General features: G+C 38.2%; 1 protein-coding gene across 6 annotated transcripts in view; it reads left to right on the forward strand.

The window, feature by feature from the left end:
* Positions 1–26,556, forward strand: part of OSBPL6 (oxysterol binding protein like 6) — a 97,091-nt gene that overhangs the window by 22,293 nt on the left and 48,242 nt on the right. For all 6 annotated transcript variants that reach the window (XM_061454439.1, XM_061454470.1, XM_061454450.1 and 3 more), the window contains exon 2: positions 23,701–23,938. In XM_061454439.1, coding sequence (XP_061310423.1) covers positions 23,837–23,938 — 102 coding nt within the window. In that variant the 5' untranslated portion in view covers positions 23,701–23,836. The remainder of the gene's footprint in view (positions 1–23,700; positions 23,939–26,556) is intronic.

The raw sequence follows: 26,556 nt of genomic DNA on the forward strand, positions 1-26,556 counted from the left end.
GAATATGTTGTACAACATACACAATTGTTAGATTAAAAAAAGGGTTGAAGTGATGAATAGGTGGAAAATTCCATTTATAACTGACCTTCTTCATGTAAAAGAATAATAGATTTGGTTTAAAAATTGTGAATCATGTTTATCAGGGTGCACTGTGTTCAGAACAACGTAAGGAACTGGAGCTTTATTGCAGTCATTCTTGTCTTCCATTATTTTCAGTTTCAGAACTGTAGAGAGGTATCTAGGTAACTGATTTTATATTGGAGCTTCTTTTTGTGTCAGACTTTTACAAGACATTAGTTGAGGTGATGTTTTCCTTTTGATTTCTAAGTAAAAATCTTTTCCCAACATTATGTAGCAAAAAGTAAAAGCTGATGGGGTGGGATTAGAACATCCAATGTAGGCAGTCTGGTTTTCACCCCTTCCTTTATTTTATGTAGTAGGGTCATGATCAGAGGCTTTACAGGAAAGAGTAGTAGTTTCAATTTATGCCTATCATCTGGAACAGATAGTGTATTTATAGTTGGAAGATGCTTCAAGGCAAGGGTACCTCAAGACTTTGGTTCTATTCCAATTGACGAATGTACCATTGTTGGAACATTTCATCATAAGTTAGGTGATGAGTCATTTCTGACTCAGGCAAAGAAAAAAAAAAAATCTACACAGAAAGCAGGCTTTGAAATGAGAGTGACAGCCAGGACAGAATAAAAATACAGAATGCTGAAAATCTGGCTATGAAATTCTCTGGCACCTCCATTTTGTATGCTTTTACTTGTCCAGTGGATGAAATTATGAAGAAAACCTTGCTTGAAAAGCTATTTTCAAATAATGGAAGCTACTGTCAACCTAGTAATAGAATAAATGATTTAATTAAATATTATTGAAATAGTTCTTCTTGCATAACCAGCAGTAGTTGACTTAATGAAGTGTAATACATGACAGTTTTTTCTTGTGCTAAATTCTTTGAAATGTTAACTTGTGTATTTCAATCAGGATAATGAGGTGATGATTGCCATGCAAGTATTTAAAGGTGGTGGTAGGGGAAGAGGAAGGCAACAGAAATGTGGGTAACAACCCTTTTGCTTGAATGCATAGAGCATACAAAAGTGAAGTCCTTTTGGTCTTTTTGATGCAGTAGTGGCAGAACAAGGCCTTGTTCCTTGTTTGTTATCCTGTCCAGAGGCTTTATAGAAAAACCTGAACATCAGTTCCACTGTTGAGTCCCTTGTGTTCTAGGTAGTTATGTTCTATGTTCGTTGTTAACTTGGTCTTGCAAGTAGTCACAAGCCATTCACAAACTAGTGCTTTTCCTCTTTGAAAAAGGGATGTACTGAAGTGCCAGCTCTAGTTTTTTTGAAGCCCTTGATCAATAGGAGCAACAGGAGGCAGATTTGGAGAGAGGAAATATGTGTATGTGATGGACAAACAAATAATTTCATAGGGGGTTGAGAAAACATGCAAATATTTTACTAAAATGAAGCAATATTGCGCTTCTACATTGTATACTGGCTATTTGGTTTTGCTTAATAAAGTCAAGGGAAATTGCTGAATAATTGCTAGATATACATAGTAAAAAGTTAACTTGGAGTATTTTACTTGATGTTTCTCTCACTTGTGCTTTCTTGCGCAACTTCCCCATTTAAATGATAGGCTGGGTTAGTCATTGCATTTGGCTGAACCAAATTTTAAAGACAATGCAAGGGTAGCTTATAATGCATCCTTCTCTTACTATCTTCTATGCCAAATCATCCTGCTGTTGCGAATATTGCAATCTTAATCTTATTACAGTTGCTGGAAAATGCTTTTATTGTTTGGAATTTTGTCCTCTGTCAAGCTGAAGGCATCATTATCCTATCTTAGAAGGACAAAAAAAAATCATATTCTAAGGAGCAGAGCCCGATTAATTCTAGGAGCTTTTATTTCTGCTTGCTGCTGCTCTATGTTTTATTTGCTTCCCCCTCGATGTGGAAAGGAGCCAGCTGTGTTAGAACTAGTATCTCAAGAACACGATCTGCCATTCACTTTTGCTATGCTGAGGCTGTAAAGGAGGCCTCAGCACAGTGTGGATCCTATGGGTATTGCTGGCTTTGATCATGAATTACCTTTGCTTATGTGTTCACCGTCCTTCATGGTACTAGATTCAAAGTTCTGCATATGCTGGAAATTTCACTGACCCAAAATGTTCCTGATCACTGAAAACTTCCCTCAGATCCCTTTTTGTACATCAATTCATTATTGTCCACATGCTCTTGAGTAGTTGCTGCACCTCTCTAAATCCTTGCTGTTCCATTTCTTTGTGCATTAGGTTCTCTCTAAATCTAATGGATGTGATTGAAGAAGCTGACACCATTAGCAGGCAAAATGGATATTGCTGTGGTCTCTGAAACATCTTTAGCCTTTGATATTTTTGGCATGTGGATTAACACAGTGTATGGCAAATATTGTGGTATTGACACTTGGCTGCCACAGTTTAAACCCAGTCAGACAACTCGTTCACTCACTCCCCCGCTTCTTTTCCTCCCCCTACTCCCGGAGGGACGTAGAGGAGAATCGAAAAGAATGCAACTCCCACAGGTTGAGATAAGAACAGTTTAGTAACTAAGGTATAACACAAATCACTACTGCTACCACCAATAATAATAATGATAAAGGAAATAACAAGGGAAGAGAATACATAACCTCAGCACCAGCCAACCGATAACACGCCCCCCACCCCCAGCCCAACCAAGCACTGACCGATAACCTCCTCCAACCCTGCAGTCTGCCAGCCCTTCCAGCTAACTCCCCGTTACATCCTGGGCATGACGTGCTTTGGTATGGAGTACCTCTTTGGCTAGCTTGGGTCAGGTGTCCTGTCTCTGCTTCCTCCTGGCTTCCTCTCCTCCCTGGCAGAGCATGAGGCTCACAAAGTCCTTGGCCAAACCAAAACATCGCTATCAGCTCTGTTCCCAGGCCGAAAGTCAAAACACTGCACTGCACCAGCTACCAAGAAGGAGAAAAATGCCTACTACTGCTGAACCCAGGACACACAGGTTCCTCAGGGTTACCACTGTAGACTGAAATAGCTTGTTTAAGCAAATAAGCACAACATATAATTACTTTGTTAATTAATATAAAAGCTCTTTGGTTTTGTATAGCTTCCTTTTTGGATTCATTATAATGATTTAGAAAAAATCATTATAAATAATGAGACAGGATTTTTATTTAAACCGCTTTTTGAAAGCATGGTCTGGGAGGCTTGTCCTCTTTTTAAAAACGGGTTTGGGAGCTAGCTTCTGCTGAGCCGTTCTCTGGAGGTGTGGGGGCAGAACTCAGCTTAACACCTTGTGCCAAGAACAGCATTTCTAACAGGGCAGCTTTTTATTGTGGAGTGTGAGAAAAAATTTTTTACAGATTATGTTGACAAATGCAATCTGTTAATGGTTTGTTAGTGTAAAGCATAACACTTAAAATGAGACAAAACTAGTTTTAAAAATACCTTTTTAGGCCATGGCAAAGCCTAATATCCAGCTATGATTTCCCAGACACTTGACAAAATCTTTTTTAATTCAGCATTGCCTTGTGGAGATAGCTCTGATGTACACTCGGTTTTTACATCCCTGTGCTGCATCTGGCAGACTGTATTTAGGAATGGTCAATTAGCACTATCACCTCTAATTTATAGATATGGTATGTCAGAGAAATACCCATCTGAAATGTGACACAATTATTTAAAAGACCGTGACAGACTTAACGGATCTATCTACAGGTTACATTCCACAAATCTCACTACTGCTTGAAGTAAAACACATTGGGACTGTGCTTATGAAAACCTGTAGATACCAGTTTTGAGTTAGAAAGTTCCTACAGAGGGCTGGCCAGTTAAGAATGAATAATCTCTGAGATGTTTGGAGTCACCAGTCACTTTTATTTTTGGAACATACTAGTTGAGCAGATTCTTAACCTTTGGTTGGTCATACTTAAAGAGCCTTTTTTTTTCTGGTTGAGGCCTGTGATATATATTAATATAACCGTTGCAATATAAGTAGTAATGCCTGTAGCACAACATATATATATATATATATATGTATGTTGGTTCAGCTGTCGTATATGTATCCTTTCAGCAGAGACTACCTATATACTGGATGGAAATGAAACAACCAAAGACCAGGGCATACTCCAGAAAACTAAGGATGGATTTGGAGTGCAATGCTCTTGCGCTATCAGTTGTGAAACTTTATGGGGTGATTGTGGCAGAGGTACCAGAAGAAGAACAAGCAGAGGAAACTGGAGGGAGAATAAAAAGTGTTTTGTTGGTAATGAAGATGGAGGACTCAAATTATAGATACGTGTGATACAGAGCCTCTTTTTGTACTTGAGAAGATAGCTAGTGGGATTTATTCAGGCAGTGGAAGTACACATACCAGTGACGTAACTGGTCATTTTGAAAGCTGGTGTGTATCAGCACTGGTTAAACACAGGGGAAGGGCATACACAGATTGAAAATGCTTCACATTTTTGCTAGGAATTTGTGGACTTGAGTGCAATGCTGCTGACTTATATTGTCCTGTTAACACTTTGGACTGTAAAAGCTTCTTATGGATTGCAACCTGTTTGGTGCTTGAGTGCTGCTGAGAGCGCATGGCACTTTTAGAGCCACATCTTTGAGTACCGTTGCACAAACTGACCTGTGTATATAGTGCAGCAACCATTTCATTTACATGACTTGAGAGTAGGTATTCGGTGATTATCTTCAGTGCTTTTTCCAGTGCTTAAAAGCTTTATACCTGTGAAATACTTCACAGTGTATCTCTTCATTACAATCCCATCACAAAAGAAACAACCATTCTGTTCTTGAGTGTATTGCCCCTAATCACAGGAATTATTAAGGAAGGTTAAAATACTGCAAAGTCATACTGACTATGTTGGATCTGCACATAGAGCTTGGTTTGCAGATGCTCACTGTTCTTAACGCAGAGGTCTAATTTATGGTTATTTGCTGCTTACTAAATTTAGATTGGATAGTTTTGCTTCCCTGATTTTGAAACAAAGGTGAGATATCTTAGTTGGCTATGGATTTGAAACTCAGTTTTTGTGAATGACTTACTAAGTTAAATTTTAAAGACAAGCTCTTCTGATTTACATCTTGGAAGTGAACTTCCTTTCATTTACATGGCATGTTTGTGGGCCAAGTTCAGAAGGCTACTCATATAGAAAAGTTATGTTGCTAATCTGATTCTTTAGTGTTGACAAAGTATAATTAATAAGAGTTAAAAAGTCCTAATCACCCCTTAGAATTACTGTCCTGTTAAGACAGGGGGATACATCATATGAACCCTCATTCTAACTTGTCTGATGCCGTGAAGAAAACACAGGTGCAGCACAGCCATCAGAGGCAGGGAGAACCTAAACAAGTGACCATCCTTATTAATATCTGATACTGATATTTAATCCTGCAGTCTGTTGGGATTTGGAGACTCCACCCTCAGGTGGAGTGAACTGGAAGAGACTTGGGACAGCTCCCTGTTTGGTTTTTGTCCTACTTATGCATAGATGGAGAACAGTCAATATTTTAATTAGATTTCATTGAATTCAAAGAAATTGTTTTGCTATGTTGATTTCTATTTCAACTATGATAAAATAATTTAGTAATGAAAAGGTTGGTAGAAAATTGTGTTATGGGCCAAATATAGCAAAAGGACATATGGGAATTTACACACAGAGCTGAAACAGTGCCAGTACTTGCATCCTATCAGGGAGTGATGATGTCAGCCAGAATGTGGGAGTGGAAGAGTCCCTCTTTTATTCTGTTCAAGGCAGTGTGATTGTCTGAGGAAAGCACTTTCACTAAAATGCTGGTTTCCTTGCGTGGTCTTCTGGATAGTTCCTGTACAGATGAGGAGACCGTAAGTTAATAATTAATCAGTCAAACAAATGAAGAGCAGTAAATAAACAAATATTTAATTTCAGCTTTTAATGTCAATGAAATATTCCAAGATTTTGAAAGTATTTTTAGTGCCTTTTTTTTTCCCTCTAAGGTGTATATGTAAAAACTTTTATCATGAGAAATTAGCCATAATCCTTTCAGTGACAATTTCTATAATTTGTAATGTGTAATTATAACTAACATTCCAGTGCTATGCCCATTTTTTTTTTTAATAAGAGATTATAGGACTTCCATTGCAACAGTCCAGAAAACCATCTTTTTTTATTACTGTGGTAGCACAAAGAGCACCTCCTGTATGAAGATAGTCTGAGAAAGGTGGGCCTGTTCAACCTGGAGAAGAGAAGGCTGTGTGGAGACCTCATAGAGGTCTTCCAGTATCTAAAGGGGGACTATAGGGATGCTGGGGAGGGACTGTTCATTAGGGACTGTAGTGACAGGACAAGGGGTTATGGGTTAAAACTTAAACAGGGGAAGTTTAGATTGGATGTAAGGAAGAAGATTTTTACTGTGAGGGTGGTGAGGCACTGGAAAGGGTTGCCCAGGGAGGTTGTGAATGCTCCATCCCTGGCAGTGTTCAAGACCAGGTTGGAGGAAGCCTTGGGTGGTGTGGTTTAGTGTGAGGTGTCCCTGCCCACAGCAGGGGTGTTGGAACTAGATGATCTTAAGGTCCTTTCCAACCCTAACTATTCTATGATTCTAACAATTAAAACTCACTTTTGTTTTCTTTTTCAAGCTTGTTACTGCACTGTTGATCTTTCCATGAGCTGAAGTGGCAACAGATTTAGGCATGCACTGTAGTTTAGTTACTCTTGGTCAGTCTTGTGTTACCTCACATGCATGAAAGATTACATTTTCTGAGTTAGTAACAAAACTCATGTAGTTCACTGGCATATTGCGTGGCTTTTTAGACCTGCCCATGCATATGATATAACATTAACTGTCTTCTAAAACAGGAAATACAGAAGATGCTGAACAGTCAAGGCTTGCTGATGTTTCATAGACGTTCATAAGCACCAGAGGGCAAGATGTTATTTTAGATGACCTGATGTTTTTGATCATTATCAAGTCTAAATTAATCCTTAACTGATGTTACTTTTAACTGAATGTGTTGGAGAAAGAAATTGTGCATTTCCTTTATGCATTAAGCAAGGTCACTATTCATGAAAAGCCATCACTTGATGTTTATGAATCATAGAATCAACTAGGTTGGAGAAGACCTCCAAGATCATTGAGTCGAACCATAACCCCAGGACTGCCAAGCCCACCACTAAACCATGTCAATAAGGGCAAACTGGTCTCCCCTCATGGCTGCCCCTCATGAACTCCACTCACAGTCCCCCCTCATCTACCCCCCACAGTGTCCTACTCTGTATTAGCTGCCACCCATGCTGCTCACAGCTACCCCTCATCTCCCCTCAAGGTCACCCCTCGTGGCCCACAGCTGCCGCTGCTCTCCCCTCATGATCTCCCCTCAATCTTCATGGCCATCCCTCCTCTCTCCTCACAACTGCCCCCACGAGTGCCTCTCACGAGCTCCCCTCTTGACTGCTACTCACGTGTGCCCCTCATGAGCTCCCCTTATGAGTTCCCCTCATGACTGTCCCGCACAAACTCCCCTCACACCTGCCTCTCACAAGTGCCCCTCATGAGATCCCCTCATGACTGCTCCTCACAACCGCCCCTCACCAGCTACCTTCACACCTGCTCCTCATGAGCACCCCTCACGAACTCCCTTAATGACTGCCCCTCACAAACTCCACTCACAAGTTCCCCTCATGACTCCCCATCATAACTGCACCTCACGGGCCTTCATGCCTGCCCCTCATGGGCTCCCCTCATGACTGCCCCTCACGAGCACCCCTCATGATTGCCCCACACGAGTACCCTTCATGACTGCCTCTTATGAGCTCCCCTCACACCTGACCCTCACGAGCTCCTGTCATCACTGCCCCTCACAAGCCCCCTTCACGCCTGCCCCTCACAAGCACCCCTCATGACTGCCCCTCATGAGCACCCTTCATGACTGCCCCTCACAATCCCCCCCTCACGCCTGGCCCTCACGAGCTCCCCTCACACCTGCCCCTCACAAGCAACTCTCATGATTGCCCCTCACGAGCTCCCTTAAGGACTGCCCCTCACAACTCCCCTCATGACTGCCCCTCTTGACTGCCCCTCACACCTCATGGCCACCACTCCTTTCCCCTCATGATCTTCCTTATCCAGTAGTCAAAACATTACTTACCTATGTAGAATGAAAGACTGAGTGGCCCACAGTTAAGCCATTCCACTTGATGCCTACTCATCCAAGCTGATGATTCATCCTGTCCAACTGACCAGCAAGGAAATGGTCAAGACTGCGGAAGAGCCCTCTTTCAGCTGTATTTGTTAACGTCATCAGTTTTCAGCACTAGAGTAGCAATTCTGTCAACTGCAGGATTTGCATCCATCTGGTAATCTGTGCTGTCACCATAGCACAGGCCAGATCCTGGATTCGCCTTTTAACTGTTCTTTTCAGTTGTGCCGTTTGCAATTTGCTTTGACATTAACGCATATTGGACAGCAAAATGCTTAAGTGTTGCTTTCACAACTGAACCTCATGTTTGGCTGCTCATACTTGGCTAGCATCTAAGCAACTTGGGGCACTTATGCTTGCTTGGGAAAAGAAGGAGACAGGTTTCCCCCCCTTATAATAGCCGTTTGCCTTTTCTTCCATCTTACTTTAAAATAAACTTCCATTTTTCACCTTCCACGTTCTGTGACACGTGACAAAGCTTGCTGCAGGTGTTGTATTTAGTCTACCTATTACTCTGAGAAAGTGCCTGTCTAATGATGTCTACTTTACAAATGTAAAATGTGAAACTACAGCATTCACAGAAGAGCAATAGATCATTATATATGATGTAATGTATATCATATATTGAGATATATATTGCCTATTATTTAAATGTATGAATTTATATATATAAATAAATAATAAATATTACCATATTATTTGTATGTATATGTGTACCTATTCTAAAAAAGTTTTAAATTCACCTTAAATAATCAGAGAGCTTTTAACTTTTTTTTTTGCCTTGTTCTCATGAATGTATTTATGATGAAAAATACTTAAGCACCTTGTAAATATAGCATGATTTGGAAAGTTTGATTTTGTGTATAATCCATTGAGTTTTTGAAATTATAATGTTTCCTTAAAAAAAGGAAGGATTTTATTTTTTTTTATTGGGTTAATAGACTGCTAAATCAAAGTTTCAGTCTTCACTGTGTAAGTGCTGATGTTGCTGCTGGCATACCTTTAACCCTTCATTACAAATAGTTTTGTAAAGAAAGTTACAGATAGTTTGTGATAAAATGAGAGGGTACCACAGGTATTGTTTAAATAAGACCTCTTTTGTTTGTTGTGCCATTCAGGTTTTGTACAGATCAAGCTGAAGAAAAACTTTCTCGTATCTCAGCCCTAGAGAGAGAAAGGCCTATGTATTGCCAAGTGGCAGGTGCAGATGTTCAGATCTTTCAATTCTAATTGTAGGTTCTCTTCTTTTGTTTATTTTTTTCTTATAACTGGAATTTGCAACCATGGCTTCTCCCATAAAGTCCAGTTTTTTGCAAATACGGAATATGTTTTAAATAGTTCTTAAATAATTTGTTGCTGTGAGCTGGCCGCCTAGGCTGTGCTGTGTAACAAAGTGGGGCACATACAGAACTTGGGTGACAGAAGGGAAGATGTATTCAAAGGATCATGATTGTGTGCTGTTTATGAAAGGAGCATGAACAAAGGAAGGGGAAAAGGGGAATTGGCACAGTCATGAAATATAATGGAGCAACTTGGTCTGTAGGGAGGTAGCGTGAACTTTGTGCTTGCAGGGTGAGGGAGAGGAGGAATGAAATGTAACAGTGGGGGCAGAGAGGTTTAGCTTCGACAGGGATAACTCTGCAGGGGACAGAGTAATTGTGGGAAGCTGAGGTGATGCAAGATCACAAACAGTAGGGAAAAATGAATTTGTAGTAAAAATTTAAGATGTTAATAATATACAGTGGCATGTTAGGGATTTGTGTTTCTGTTGCTCTGTTATCCCTACTGGTCTTCTCAGCGGGTTATCACAGGTTATTCATAGGCACTTGGAGGATGGAGATATTATTAAGGATCAAATAGCTAGCAAGCACCTAGTGAGTTTGGTAGGTGTGAATGTTGTTTACTAGCACAGTACAGTCCTCTGGCCTGTGTAAAATTAACACATTTTTCAGTTGATTGAGCTCGATACATCCTATTTCCAGATTGCATAGCTCCATCTGAGTCTCTCAGTCTTACTCTTTGCTGGAATACATTGTGTACACGTGGTTTATTGTGTGTCAAGTAGAGAAAACTAATCTCATGTCTTGCAAGTGGTGCTAATCACACAATAATGATCATCACTCATTAAAGTGTTAAAAGGCTAGTCACTTCTAGATGAAACAGGATTCTCAGTTGGGCGTTACTAACCTTGATATTTTCTATAAGACACCAAAAGATACTAAACATAAGTGTCCTGCCCCTAATTATGGGGAAGTGTAAACAGAATTTCTTTATATTATGTTCAAAGAGAATAGCAGTGTTTCATGTTAGGAAGGGAAGGCTGGTTGTTTCTCAGCGCACAAAGAAATCGTGGAGAGTGCTGCTTGCCAGCTGGCATGTTTACTGAATTGCTAAGTTACAGATATAAAACTGTTAATTGTGACCAAAGACTTTTGTACTTTTTTTTTTTAATATATATGTAATTTGATCTCTCATTCATCCCTCAGGTTTTTCATTTTAATTTGTGAATCTGACATAGCCTTGGAAGGAGCATATCTTTTGGGAACTAGTGTCATGCAAAGTTTACACCAGTTTTGCATAAACCCAGTGGAAGAATGCAGTGTGGGTTATATAAGCCACTGAAATTCACCTGCTACTGGAATAATTAATTGCTCAAGCATACCTCTACCACTATACCATTGAAGCACGTCATGTCTCCTACTGTGTGCAATGTGATTAAGCAGCATGCTGGAGTCTAGAAGTACAAACAAGTGCATTGCTGAGGGAACTAGGGAAGATACCTTATGATTCTGTTGCAGCAGCCTTTTACCCCTCTTCTTTATTACCTAAATACAGACCTTTCTGTGCATCTGACTAGAAAATATTTGACAATTATGTAATTATTCAAATTCTTCCCTAAACTTTAATCAAACTTACAAAAATCTTTAAGAAAGCTGTGAAAACTGACATTAGATGCCTAAAGTCTTGAATGAATGCTAAATGCAGTTATTTGTGCCCCAGCGAATTTTGCATTAGAAGAATGCTCTTCCATGTGGTAGGTAAAGGTTTAACAAGGGCACTTGACTAAGATTTAAGTTTAGATGCATTTAAAGGAGAAATAGCATGCACAGTCTTAATCACAGAATCATAGAATCAGGTAGTTTGAAAAAGACCATTAGGATCATCGAGTCCAACCATTACCCCAGGCCTTCCAAGTCCACCACTAAACCATATCACTGAGGGCCTCATCTACATGGTGGAAAATTAATTTTTGCAAGAACTTTCTAGAATTTATGGTCACTTCACACCGCTGGATGCTTTGCATTGGTGTTGGATGATTTACATGATTTATTTCAAACAGGAGCTAAGCTGGAAAATTCACTTGGTCCTTTCTATGTTAGATGATCACAGTGATCTCTTCTGGTTTAATCTGTTTATGTATAAAAGTCAATACATATTAGGAGTTGTTTTCTGTCTGTAATATGTTTTGGAAATCAATGATGGATGGAGAACATATGGCTTTTCAATGATGAGAATATTCTAGGACTACTCTGGTATTTTTTCTCTGCAAAGTGCTTGAAGGCATTTCTGTTCTTGTATTAGATCATGTTTTGTGCACAAGCAGAGGAAATTTAATGTAGTGTAATTTCAGCTGAAATGATTTGTAGTTTTAGAAACTGAGAGTTCTTTCTATGGCAAATGAATGTTACTTTTGAGTGTTTTTGCACTGTGTTTTTTTTTGTCAATGCAGCTGAATGTTGATTCATTAGTATTTCAAAAATAGGAAGAACCAAGAGTATCCGTGTGCAGGACTTAGTGTTTAGTGTGATGTTAGAAAATAGTATGCATTGCCCTCATGGAAGAGAGTCTAGAGGTAACCAGGTGTGCATTAAGAGAGAAGGGATTTTTTTTTTTTTTTTGGCCGTTTTGTTTTTGTCACTGATTTCCTCTGTCAGGAAACTACTTTTGAGAAACTCTCCCATTCTTGTGCTCAATTTCATTCCTGTCAATGTATCTCAGAATTTGAAGGAATTTCAAAAGTGATTATTCCATCTCATGGTCTTTTCAGCTATGCCTTTGATTCCTAATGTTCTTATGAAGTGCTCAAGACATTTTTGGTACTACCAGTACCATTACTACCAGTAATAATCTATTTTTCTTTTCTATCTTTCTGATGAATCCATCACTTAGTGATGCGTGAAGAAATTTGGGTAGTAATGAGAAAAAAATAATGACTATATGATGTGCTCCTGTTCTTCCATGGAAACTTATGTATTAAACATATATGTCAGATTCATTTAGAGCAGTAAGAAAAACCAAATATTAGCAGTAATCAGAATATATATTTCTCTAGACTGGAAGAAAATTGAAAGTTGTTCCATACAAAAGATAAGACTTAATAAATGTCTAGTGATGTATGAAGATAAAATTGGAGAACCTTAAGAGGAGAGATTAATGGGGTGCATTGAAGATCACGATTAGGAAAAAAGAATTTTAACTTTTCCCTCTTTTTTCTGGGTTGATTTGTTGGTTTTTTTTTGGTTGGTTGGTTTCTGTTGTGGGAAGGGAGAGGCTTCATAATGATCTAGCCTGAGCTGTTACCGTAAAATAGGCTATTAGACTGGAGTGAATAGATTCCTGCTTCCAAGTCATCAGTGATGTCTGAGCTTTTGAATATGTATGAAAAAAATAAAAATTCCAGTCTTAATTTGAAAATATCTTCTCGTGCCCCTACAAACACGCACTGTGATCCCGGGTAATAATGCTGTAAGTATATTTTATCAGTGTTCAAGTATCAGTGCCTTATTTCTAACCTGCATATATTTATTTTTTCTTTTTGTCCTGTTAGATTTTGTTACACCTTTGAGAAGAATTCTAATAATAAATTCCTTCCCCCCCCCCCCCCATGTAGCAGGCAATAGGTTGTCATTCAGTGACAATCTTCAATCTTCTCTTTGACAAACTAAATAGATTGACCTCTATAAATCTTTTATTACTAGTGATGTTTTTTAGTCTTGTTGTCATGCTCATGGTTCTCTCTTGAACCCATTTGTGAATGTCTTTGAAATGTTGGCAGCAGAACTGGACACAGTGATTTAATAGCAGTCACAGAGGTAATACAGCCTCCCTATTCCTTCTTGATATTTCCCAGATTATATATAAGCCATTAACTATATTATCCTGTGCAGCTTTGATCCACTATGACACTTACTGTTTGTCAAGCTAATTGCTTCCAAGAATAAAATTCCATCCTGTTTTTTGTTCCTGGATGTAACTATCTATTTAGCACCCCAAAAATAGGACCAGTGGAAGCTCTGATTAATTCATCAGTTTTGTCTCCCCCTCCCCTCTCTGTGTACCTGAGCAAAATCCATCGCATGCACTCTTGTATTTGCACCCATAAATACATTGTATTTATATTAAAACAGCACTGATCTATTTATTTATTTATTTATTTTTTGATGGGACCCTCCCTACAAGCATTTGATGATAATGCCTCTCAAAATTCAAAATCAATAAACCAGGCAGTTTGAAACATGTAGCCAAATCAAATGTTTTTGTGGTAGTGGAAATGAAATATGCAGAGAAACCAGACATACCTTAATAAAAGAAGGGTGATAAAAAACAGCCAGATATGGATTTCAAGGGCCACAAGAGTCTTCTAGGCTTCTGTGCTCTGGAAGATTAGTACTATTTTTCTGAAAATATTTTGTAGTCCTTTTATAAGGGAAATTATTTTCTTTCCTTAAAATCACTGCCCAGTGGAGACTAATTAAGAAGCAATCTAAAAGTCTTTAGGCTTTTCCTTTGTCCAAGTTGGAAATAAGGAGGGGGAAAAAAAAAGAAGCTTTTTTTTTTTTTTAAGAGCTTGTTGAATATTGTGAGGGGTTTTCCCACAAAAAAAACCAAAACAGGATACATAAAAATATTTTTATTCTTTAAAGCATTTTCAATCTTCTTATGGCTTTTTTTTTTTCTCAAGAGTTAAAAAATATGATTTAAAAAAAAAATGTAGATGGAAACAAAGATCCCCAGCAATGTTTTCAGCTTTAAAAAGGGGTGAAGGGATGGAATAGTATTTATTGTTTTTTTTTTTATTTATTTTTTTAAAGGTGTACTAGAATTATGTTAGTCTAGAAAGGATGATAAATAATGCTAATGTTATTTTTTCCTGCTTAATTTTTAACTGGTATATATTGCGTATTTCTTTTTACATAATTGTAAATACGTATACATGCTTAACCTTCTGCTCACAGCAGTCTGTTAGAAATGCATACAACACAGGTTAGTATGCTGCTTTTGTAGTATGCAAAAAATTTCCATGCCATGCAAATCAATAGTATTTGTTACTGTGGTAGCCTGAGGAGCACAGAACAACAAAGACATCCTAATGAAAATCCTAGGGTAGCTTCAGCTATTGAAACAATCCTCAGAGACTGCAAATGAGTTGAGGGTTTATTTTGAAATTATCATCTAAACTGGAGGCTTGGACATACTGGGACTCCCCTAATTATCATGTATGCTTTGGGGCTTCTGGAAGGGTGGAAAGCTCTGCCTAATCATGTAGGCAAGCAGAAAATAGGAAAGGCAGATGTTGTACTGAGCTCTTCTTGTCTGAATCTGATTAACTGTTCTTTGACCTCATTCATCTATTTGATGAAGTCTGTCACAACTGTGTATTTTAAGGAGATATATGCCACACAAGTGATTTTTTAAATATTATTTTTACTTTTTATATTATTGATACATTCTTGGACTAGCCACTCAGAAAAGCACCTCAGTGTTAAAGAAATAATACAATGTGTAAAGTGTTGGGGACATTATGTTCTGTTAAGGACAACATGAAAATTAGAGTGTCTCAGTGATATTTGCTGACACAGCAGTTTCCTGTGGAATATACTGCTAAAGTTATAGAAACTATGTACAGAAGTAGATCTTCATAAAAACAAAAAGCCCGTAAGATCCCCTATTCTATTCCTGTGTTCCCCCCCCCCCCCCGAAAAACCCAAACCAAACCAATACACCAACAAACAACTGTGAAAGCAAAGCTTAAGGACTTTAGAATAACGCTGCATTTAATAAAGTTAGTTGCTGTTTTGGAAAATGACATTTTCATTTCTTTGATAATTCTTCCAGCAAACGCTTGTTATGGGAGGTTGTCAAATGTAGGGCTGTGATACATGTCCTATATGAAATATGTTGGTTTTTTTTTCCCGTTACTTTTGCAGTATTGTTGAATATCAGTCAAGGAGAAGTGGGAGCCTAATTAAGAATAGTGATGCAGGTTTAGACTTTGCTTTCATTGACATAAACATTGTGTCTTAGCCAATTAATTATCTAATCTTTAAAGAATTTACTGGAAAATGCATGTGTAAAATGAATAAGTACTGCTTTTGTCTACCGTAATATGAAATAAGACATAAAATAGCAAGGCATTAGGTTTTCTTTATCAGTTGAGATTAATGGTTTCATTGCTGCAATGTACATCTAGTCATATGCATCTAGCAAAATTAGCAAATAAAGTAATCAGTGAGGTGGAGGAGCTGAGTGCCCACATCTGACCAGGCATTAAGCCTTGTAAGCGAACACTATGTCTCAGTGTTTTGCTGAAGCCCAGCAACAGAGTGGTTGTAGGAGGGAGGCTGAATGCGTGCCCTGATCCCCCTGCAGCAGAGGCTGGTGGTTGACTCCATGATCTTGGGTGGGTCATCATCACTGCTGCATCTGGTCAGCGCAATTTGCACAATCATAGAATCATTTAGGTTGGAAAAGACCTTTAAGATCAAGTCCCACCATTAACACTGCCAAATCCATCACAAAGCCACATCCCTAAGTGCTACATCTATGTGCCTTTAAATACCTCCAGAGATGGTGGCTCAACCACTTCCCTGGGCAGCCTCTTTCAATGCTTGATAAACCTTTCAGTGAAGAAATCTTCCTCATATCCCATCTGAACTTCCCCTGGCACAACTCCAGGCTGTTTTCTCTCATCCTATTGCTTGTTACTTGGAGACAGACCTTCTTTCAGGCAGTTGTAGGGAGCAACAAGATTGCTCCTCAGTCTCCTCCAGGCTAAACAGCCCCAGTTCCCCCAGCCACTCCTCATAGGACTTGTTCTATAGACTCTTTGCCAGCTGTGTTGCCCTTTTCTGGACCCACTCCAGCACCTCAGTATCTCTCTTGTAGTGAGGGGCCCAGAACTGAACACAGGATTCCAGGTGCTGAATATAGCAGGATTATTAGTTCTGTGGCCCTGCTGGTCACATTGTTTCTGATACAAGCCAGGATGCTGTTGGTCTTCTTGTCTGCCTGGGCACACTGCTGGTTCGTACTCAGCTGGCTGTTGACCAACCCCAGGTCCTTTTCTGACAGGTAGCTTTCCAACCACTCTTCCCCAAGCCTGTAGTATTGCATGGTGTTAAAGTTCTTTAAAGGTCTTTTCCAACCCAAATTATTCTATAAAGATGGAAATTGCAAATTACTCTGACCAAGTGCAGCTGTTTGGTCTGTATCAGAGCTCCTCTTCAGGCTTAATGCTGAACTTGACATTTCCTACCTACAGCCAGGTTTAAATCCTCCTGAATGCAGGATAAAGAGTGTATTATGGCAGTATTTAGACAGTGTATGAATTGCTGTATATAGTATCAGATTGAGAATTTGTATATGCCAATGTGGTTGTGAATGCCTGCAGTTAGACATGTACATTTGTGATCCAAACACTGAATATGCAGCTTTTAAAATATTTCAAAGGAGCAGTGGTAACAGTCATATGAATTCTATTATCTTCCAGCATTTACCAGTGCTAGTAAGATTACCTGGTTTTCCTGTAGCACCTCATTTATTCTTACTTATAAATATTGGACCTGAAAATCTTCACTGGTCCCCTTAGATCAACATTATTGTTTTGATATCTATCTAGGATTTAAAATTTACTGGTCAGAGGTCTGGGACATGTGATTTTTGATGACTATTCTAAATATTAGCCTTGAAAGTTATTGTGCTATTAAAACTGTGCTAGAAAAGTGTTGAAAATGGATTTTTCTGATGAGAATTACTGATTTTGAATCAAAAGATAAAAGATTGCTCAAATTTTTTTCTCTATTGTCAACATGTGAAATGTAATCGATAATTTTCCTGAATCTGGAGTTGACCCTTAATTATTTCTGACAGAACCTGCAAATATATCTTAAAATGAATTGATTAAAGCCTTTTCCTAAAAAATTGATGTTTTGGTAAAATGAGGTAACTTGATTCTGCAATAGTGTCTGTAAAAGGATTGGTTCACTTGTTTATTAAAAAAAAAAAGACAAATTGCTTATTTCATGTAAGTGGTCTATTAAATCACCACAGTATTGCTGCTGCACTGAGATTTTTATTTCCATTATATTCTTGTGTTTGCAATATTCATGTACTGTAACAAACTCATGGTTATGATTTTCCTGCATGGAAGGTCAGCAGTAAAAGGGGAACAGGCAGTTATATGTTCCTCGTGATACGAGAACAAAGATTAGCCTCCACTCAGTGCTCAAATATTGAATGGCTGTGTTACAGAGCCGCAGAGCATCACAGAAAACCTTTTCCCTCCTAAATGAAAAACAGCCCCATATTGATAGATCACTGTGAAGATGTTTTGCTTGAAGTAATGCCAGTGACAGTCACATATTTTTGGTTCATTTATGTCTAGAGACTCAGTTCTGCACCCTAAATTGTCTTCTCAAATTACTCCAATCCTGCACAAGTTATTATACAGTCTATAAAGCATTCTGAGCATTCTTGCAGAAAAGAGTCAATCAGTGAGAAACAACATAATGTTTATCACAGAATTCTGTTTTTTGAATCCAGACTTCAAGTTACCCATTGAGAACTTCCATTTATCTGTTATATGACATGCAGGTTTATTTATAACTCTGGACTTACGCAAGTCATATTTGTAGGTTTTCGTCATTTCTACTAATAGCTTTTTTACAAACCACACTGTAGCTGCTGCAGTTGGCCAGGCTTGGTGGAACATCTTCAGATTTTGGGAGAGGACAGATATTCCCTGAACAGTGTCAGTGGACTTGCCATATGGGGAGGCTCATAAAGTGGGGTAGCTGCAATAGCCATACCTCTGATACTGCTAATATTATTTTCCAGATGCTGCTTCTCTCCTGTGTCACCCATTTATTTTATGCAGTTTATACATCCTGTGTTTCCCAAGGCTTTGTGCTCTTTGCTCCCTGGTGTATTGTCTCATTTAATTATGTGTGTATCTCACTTGGACATTTTAAACCTTCTACCTTTTTTATTCTTTTCAATAAAAATAGTCTTTCTCCATTCCATTCCTTTCCCTTCTTTCTTTCCCTTTTTTTTTTATTCTAGCTGGTAACACAAACCCCCTAAATTTTGAAATTTTTAAAAATTACTATCTGTGCAATGAATTACTATCTGTGCAATTACTATGTGTGAATTATTTTTTATATGGACATTCAGTGTCTTCTTCTTGTGGTTTAAGCACGGCTGGTAACTCAGCACCACACAGCTGTTCACTCAGCCTTTCCCTTCCCTTCCGTACTTCCCCCACTTCTCTGGGCAGGATGGGGAGGAGAATCAAAAGAATGTAAACCCTGTGGGTTGAGATAAGAACAGTCCAATAACTAAAGTATAATATAAAACTACTACTACTAAGGGAAATAACAAGGGGAGAGAATATAAAACTAGAAGGGGAATGGAACAAAAAAACAACCAACAAGCACAAGTGATGCACAATACAATTGCTCACCACCCACTGACGGATACCAAGCCTGACCCAAGCAGTGGTCTCAGCCTTCCAGGTGGCTACCCCCCGTTTATATACTCTGCATGACATACTGTGGTATGGAATACCCCTTTGGCTACTTTGAGTTGGGTGTCCTGTCTCTGCTTCCTCGCAGTTTCTTGTGCCCCTCCTCACTGGCAGAACATGAGAGACTGAAAAGTCCTTGATCAGGGTAAGTGCTACTTAACAACTAAAACATTGGTGTGTTATCAACATTGTTCCCAGACTAAAGCCAAAACATAGCACTGCACCAGCTATTAGGAAGGAGAAAAATAACTGTTACAGCTGAACCGAGGACACTTCAGTATTTTTATGCTATTGAAAAGTCCAGTCCACAGAATTCCCAGGGAATACTTTTAAGAGATGCTGAATCAAATGTATTATTGTAACCTGGGATAGAAGATGATGAAAAATCAGTAAGTAAAAGTAGCTGTCAGTGCTTTTTTGTCTTTCAAAACTAGTCAGTGTGTCATCAATATAAAAAATAATCATGTCTTGGTACTGGGTTGATTGGTCATTTATTTTGATGCATCTTAAATAATTTTTTTTTTATATGGTAGAAACCATCATTTTTTTCCAGTATTTCTTAGGACAGAAAGACATTGAATCCCCTTGTGGATTGAAAGAAAATGAAGAATAGCTTTGTTTTTAAGACCTATCTAATACTCGATTTCAGAAACCGGGGGAAAAAACCCAAACCACAACGCTAACAAACTGAGAATAAAACAGGGAAAAATAATTGTGCAGTAAAATATGTTAAACTCTGAGACTGAAACAGTGAAAGAATGGGGGCTGGGGAGTCCCTAGGTTTCCACTTCTCTCTCTTATTTTGTCTTATTATAAAATAAGAAATCAATACCAGATATTTAATAAAGAATAAACGATTTCTTACCTACTCAGTGAAGAATCTTTGGTGTATTTCTTAAGTAATTTCATATTTAGTTTCTGTACAGTAATTTTGTATTCCTTTATGAAATGGATTAGATACAGATATTTTGAGATGTTTTGCCTCATCTGGAGTATGTTACAATCATGGCACATGTTTTTCTCCTTATGCATCAGGGACCTTGCTGCATGGTCTGCTTGCAGGACTTGCTCTTTCCTTGAATTTGGGCAGAACTTTTTACCTTTCTATATGCGTTACATAAAAAATAAATAAAGAACTTAGAAGAGAATGTACTGAAGACCAAGTAAATAATGTTTATGATTACTGAATTACAAGTCATGTTTTAAATCCAAAATAGTTGAGATACCAGTGAAAAAAGTTGACCAGCCACCCCAAACCCAACATCATAGTTTTTTGAGTTTGTTTTTTAGATTTTGTATTATTTTCTAGAAATATTCTACTATGGTATGTGGCTTGCTTCTCTTCCCGTTGAAGTCAGTAGCAAAATTGCCAGTGACTGATGGAAAAAGTCTGTGAAAAATCTCAAAAGCACTGGTTTCGTTTTGGTAAATTGAATTTGTTGGCCAAAAAATTAGATTTGTTATTGTTTACTTACAAGAGACTGGTGGCTCTTCACATCAATTTGTCTGAATTTATTCCTTCTAACATGGTCTAAAAAAGATGTATTACCTAAATTTTAAGCCAAAATTGGAAGATAAGCTCTTAGCAATACAGAGAAACAATCCAAATTCAGTGTGCAAGAACAATAAGCTCAATGCTAGCTCTTGCTAGTTTGCATTAGTACTTTTTATTGTGCTGATAGTGCTTGTTTTTACAGATATCCCACTTGTCTGGTTTTCACTTTTAACCCTGAATTGTTTCTTTATCAGAAATTTCTATGTATAAGTAATAGCAATTTTGCATTGAATTTATTGTTGCTGTTAAATAGAGCAAGGAAAAATGTTTGCTTCTTGTAGTATGAAGTGGGGGGGCAGTTTAGTTTTATGTATCCTTTTTGGAAGACTGCTATTGATAAATTTTGAGCAAGTTGTTGGTTAGGGTCAGCTCTTAATGCTTGGGGAACACCACAGAACCACCACTGGAGTTTGACTTAGATGTAAACCACAATTTTTTAATTTTTCTTTTTTTTTTTTTTAAACACCTCTCAAAACAAAAAGCCCATACTTCACAGACCCATACCTGGCAACTATTGACAGAACTGCTTTTCTTGTGTACCATCTGCTAGCACTGTGTTTGCTTCTTTCAACAGTACCTATGCTTTGCAGAAGCCTTAAAAACACATTTGAAGAGGCAGATTACTGTCCTGTGCCAATACTAAATATATTCTTTTCACATAAGCTAGCTGAGTGAAGATCAGATGTTTTAAAAGGGCTTTGATTTTCATTTGCCCGAAGGCTGCTCTGCTAAAAAATTTTCAGTGACCTCAGAGCTGAAAGTGACTGAAAATTTGTCAGTTTAACTATTAAATAACTCAACTGTTCTGCACAGCTTTTTGAGGAGGGATTGTAGTTTTTGTGTTCTAAATTTTGTAATTTGATTTCTGATTTATAAGAAAGTTGCATAGACCTTAGGTTATCACTGTTGATACATCTCTTCAGCTGCAATTTACCGGATGCATTTGTAGACTATGAAAATACTGTTAAAATAGCTCAGCAGTTGCTGGTATGCTAGGATAGAAGAAAAGCCTCTCTCAGGGTGCAACTTCATTTTGTTTTCTCTCTGAAGTTCTGAAACAAATGTGCTGTTCATCTTGTTTCTTTTTTCCTTCAAACTCTGCTTAATGTAGCACAACCCATCTTTTTAGGTTTCTTCTAGCAGGAACTTCTAATCCTAAGAAGAAAAGATAATTTGTCAAGGTGTTCAGGTGATGTGGGCAGCTTTTGCTTGTGGAACAGCCATGTCCTTCTAGTCATACCAGTGGGCTGCTATGTGGGCTCTGTGGATATTATGTGGGATCAGTATATCTTTGGGAGACTCTTTGATAGAGGTGGAAGCTCATCTGTAAGATGGTGATATTCATACTTGGAAAAGTGCTGGTAACTAATGAAGTGGAATCATTCCACTTTCCATAGTACAACGATCAGAAAAGGTGTCTCTCACTTATAAGTCATCACAGGTCTCAGCTCCAGAAGAAGGGTGTTTGTCAGGGTGCAGTATTTGAAAGCTGGTGGCCGCAAGGCACAATGTAATTAATTATTTAGCTGAATCAGTGTGAGTTTGTGGGTTCAGGATGATATTCTTGTATGTGTTGTGACTGGAGAAGCTAGAGCTCTATTTTCAATATGTCATAATTTTTTGAGCCTGCAGTTAAGTTGGAGTGTTAATGTATTTTTGTCCTGATCTCATTTAACATGGTGCAGGACAGCACCTGTCTCCACACAGCTAAAGCTAGCTATGCTTGGCGTGCTGTCATCAAAATATATGTGGAAGGACACTATTTCAAAATTAAAGAGAGGGTGATGAGGAAGATAGATGTTAGCTTCAAGCAGAAGACATCATTCATGAAATGATTTTATCCAAGGTTAATGGGAGATCAGACACAGTATCTATCAGCTGAAGCATGATAAAAGTAATCTGTTAAACACTGGGAACTGTAACTCCATTCCTTAACTGTCATAATGTACTTGCAACATTTTTGTAGTGTTTGACAGTTAATGTTTGATTATTTATTGACAAAAATATCCTTGGTGCTGCCCTAAGTATCTATTTTTTCTGTTCTTGAATGGATTAAAGGTTTGGGTGGACAGAAGTAAGTGAGAGAAAGCATTTAATACTTGCAAAGAGGTAATACATGTAGCAGTGGCTGAGTAAACAGTAGTAGTAAAACAGGCCCCTGTAGCTGCCTTGGGTTAGCCAGCCAGGGCCAAATGCCCACCCAGCCACTCACCCCTCTCACATCAGTGGCATGTGGGGAAAAAACAGGATGAGAAAGCTTATGGGTCTAGATAAAGACAAAGAGACTGCTTATCAGTTACTGTTGCAGACAAAATTCAGGAAAAATTAATTTATTGCCAATTAAAATAGATCTAGGTAATGAGAAATGAAAGACATTAAAATGACAACACCTCCTTCCCATTTTTCGCAGGTTCACCTTCAGTTCTTCATTCCTGACATCTCTAGTCTTCCCCTGCCCCAAGTGGCATGGTGGGGTGTGTGGTGGTGTTTGTGGTTGGTACATAGCAGTTTTTCCTTTCCACTCGTACCTCCTTGCACTTTTTGCCTGCTCTGACATGCATTCCTCAAGGGCTGCAGTCCTTCAGGGAAAAATCTGCACAGTGTAGGCTGCAGTTCCTTCAGGACTATCCATCTCCTTCATGGGCTGCAGGGGAGTGAAACTTGAGTTGTCCACCCCCTTCAGTGAGGCCACTGACTTTGAAAGATGGACCAGATTTTAATAAACAACTTTCAGAATCCTTAATCTAACTGCAGGATTTTGACGAAGTGCTGATATAATGGGGCATTCAGGGGTATTTGTGTTTAATGGGAAGTCCTAAGGAGTTACTTGATAATGTTATGATACTATGCAAGATGCAGTAATGATCAAAGGTTTGTAAACTTTGCCTGAGAATTGGTGTCAATTCCTTAAGCCTTTCTGTAGGGTAGTTTGGAATAATGTAATACCGCTTTAATGTTCTGTGAGAATGCAGAACAATGTGTTTGTACTGTGTCGTTGTTAGGGAGGGACATAAAAAATGGGAATTCTGTTGGATTAAATAGTGGCTGTCAACAGATTGCTGCAGAGCTACTTTGGAGCACAGGTGTATTCATTCACTCTTTCTCTCACATTTTTCTTTATTAAGGTGCAGTTCAGCTGAGATTGAATTCCTTTTGGGCTGTCCATAAACTGTGAAACAGAAGGATGCAGAAGACTGTCCCTTGCCTTTTTGTACATGAGTGATAAGAGCACAAGATCATTAGTACAAGTTTGCTGCAAAGATGAGTTCAGAGGAGAAGAGTTTATCTCCAGCTCACAAAACATCCACTCCATCACATCGAAGTGCCTCCTCTTCATCATCATCTCAGAGGGACAGGAGGCAGGTAAGGGAAAGATCTGCATGTTTGTAGTTTGGGTGAAATGATTCATTTATTCCTTTAATGTGGCCATTAGCTCTTGCGAGCTCTAAACTCGCTTGGTTATAGCACTGAATAATATCACTATAGCCAAGAAGTGTTGATTTTCTAATTTTTTTCCCCACTTTCTAAAGTGTTTTGGAAAAGATTCGGAAGCAACATGTGCACTGTGTGTGGGGCTGGAGCAGGAATCGCGGACAAATAGGAAACGTGTTCTGAGGTCTTTTGGGATGTGAGTTCTTTGGCAGCATGAACCTACAATTGCTTCAGATTGTTTTGTCCTCTATCTCTTTCTGTAAATCTGACTACAGAGATGTATTATCTTTTTACAAGGTGATATTTTAATTCAATATAAATATCATATTGTTCATCCTTTATGGAAGCACTTAAAATTTTAAATATTTGATTTACAACAAATTCACACTAATTGTGCCACATCATAGTACTAGTCCAGTTGTGTTCGACTTTCTTGTGGTTGTTTTGAGGGCTGGGTGTACAGTATGACCCCAGCATCAGTGGGAGCACTTCAGAAAATATCAGAGCTGCCCATTAGACTTCAGATAGTTTGTCACCTGTATATTTGCAAATCACAGAATCATAATATAGTTTGGATTGGAAGGGACCTTCAAAGGTTATCTAGTCTAACCACCCTGCCATGAGTGGGGATATTTTCAACTGGATCAGGTTGCCCAGAACCACATCCAGCCTGGCCTTAAATGTCTCTGGGGATGGCACATCCACCACCTCTCTAGGCAACCAAATACAAAGGCTGATGCTGGAAGTTTCTTTAGAATAAAAACATACTTCAAAATTTTTATTCACGGAAACCTTGAACACTGAATCATCTTCTGAGTTGGTTTGACATGATCATGCTTAAAAAAGAAATATACAAAATGTAAGAATATAACAATTTTTATAATTTAAATATTGTGAAGATATTTTCGTTAATGCAATACTGGCTTTCTTTCAGCTTGACCAGGAAGAGATCTTTAATGTTTGCTGTGGTATGCATTTACTTGAATAGCTGTAGTTTAAGAACATTTTCCCCAACTACTTGTATGCCAGCTGTGAGACTGTTCTCGCCTGCTGCTGAAGTAGTTTTTTCCTTTGCCTGACTTATGAAAATTTTGAAAACTGAGAATTTTGATGAAAACTGAAATGTTAATAGCTTTGAATGTAAATAATCTCACCATAAGGTATGTTAAACCAGGAGAAGAATTCTAATATGTGTTCAGTAACAGGCAGGAAATGCGTCTGGAATTTTCTTAATTGTTTCCATTGCTTTTCAGCGAATCCAAAAATGATGTTCTCACAGGTAGTAAATATTTTCCATTTCATATTGTACAGGATTTGGGATAGCTGTAGTCAGTTAAGTCCTGGTTAGCATATGATCTCCTCTTAAATTGTCATTAGTTTCATCTGGAAGCAAGAATTCTTACATCTTTTGATTAAAGCATCTGTATAGTTTATCTCCTACATTCACACCCAAAGAAGGTGAATGCAAGACTTGTAGGACCTGCTGATGTCAGCTACGAGCATATTCACTGAGTTCTCTTTGTAATTAGGTAGTTTGGTATGATCATGCAAGTGAGAATGAAAAAAAATTACCTTTTGGGAATACATTTTAACATAAATTTTATGGCTACTATATCTGTTACCATAGCAACAGGCTATAGCAAGGTATACCTGTCATCATAATGAAATGGATGCTTAACTTTAAGTCCATATTTGGTCACTGAAACGTGAAGCATGGTTTTAAAATAATGCTGAAGAGGTTGATGGTGTGATGCATCCAGAGCTCTCTTGAATCCAATAATGCTTGATGATGCTTAGCAAGTATATTTAAGTATGTAAATGTGGACTGGAAAGGCAACTGCTAGGCATTAATTTTTTTGCCTTAGTGCTTTCAGTGTTAAAGGTAGAGAAATATCCAAGAGAATGAATGGATGGGCAATTTCTTCTGCAGTGAAAAAGAGCTGCAGCATGCAACACAGCATGAGGTGCAATAGTACTATATCCAGGGAAATAAATGTATGAATGTTTCCTCTGTGCATTTAGATGCAATGAATCAGTCAGCTTCATTGTACCATCTACTGTAACAACTGTATATCTAATTTCTTTCCTTGCCTGTGGAATTATTTGTACATGTTTTTGTTTTCATAGGCTTTCCTCCAAACACAGCGCCCTTCCAGAAGGGGTAATATGTATTGATATGGAAAGTGATGTGAGTGGATGAAGTGTCAATGTAGCTTTCATTGTCATATGTGAGGATAATACTTGTTATTTCTAGATAGTTAATGACTGAAATCTTCTCATCATATAATTCTTGGCAAAGTCATACCAGCAATTATGGAACAGCTTCCCAATAAATTATGGTGAAGGAGGCTGAATGACTGTGAACGTGACTATGATAAATCATTTCAGGGAGAGTGGAAAATGTTGTGCTGTATGTAATGCCAGCGTTTTAATGTAGCGTTCTTATTTGTGCAATATATATCACCTAGGAGAATTAGCAGTCAGCAAAAGCTTTGACATTGCCAATTTTCAGGATCCATGACTAAGTAATTGATAAATGAGCAGATTAC

This window comes from Pezoporus flaviventris, unplaced genomic scaffold (assembly GCF_033815535.1).
Source record: "Pezoporus flaviventris isolate CSIRO_AGI_PZ_B2104156 unplaced genomic scaffold, CSIRO_AGI_Pfla_v1 ptg000001l, whole genome shotgun sequence".
NCBI lineage: Eukaryota > Metazoa > Chordata > Aves > Psittaciformes > Psittacidae > Pezoporus > Pezoporus flaviventris.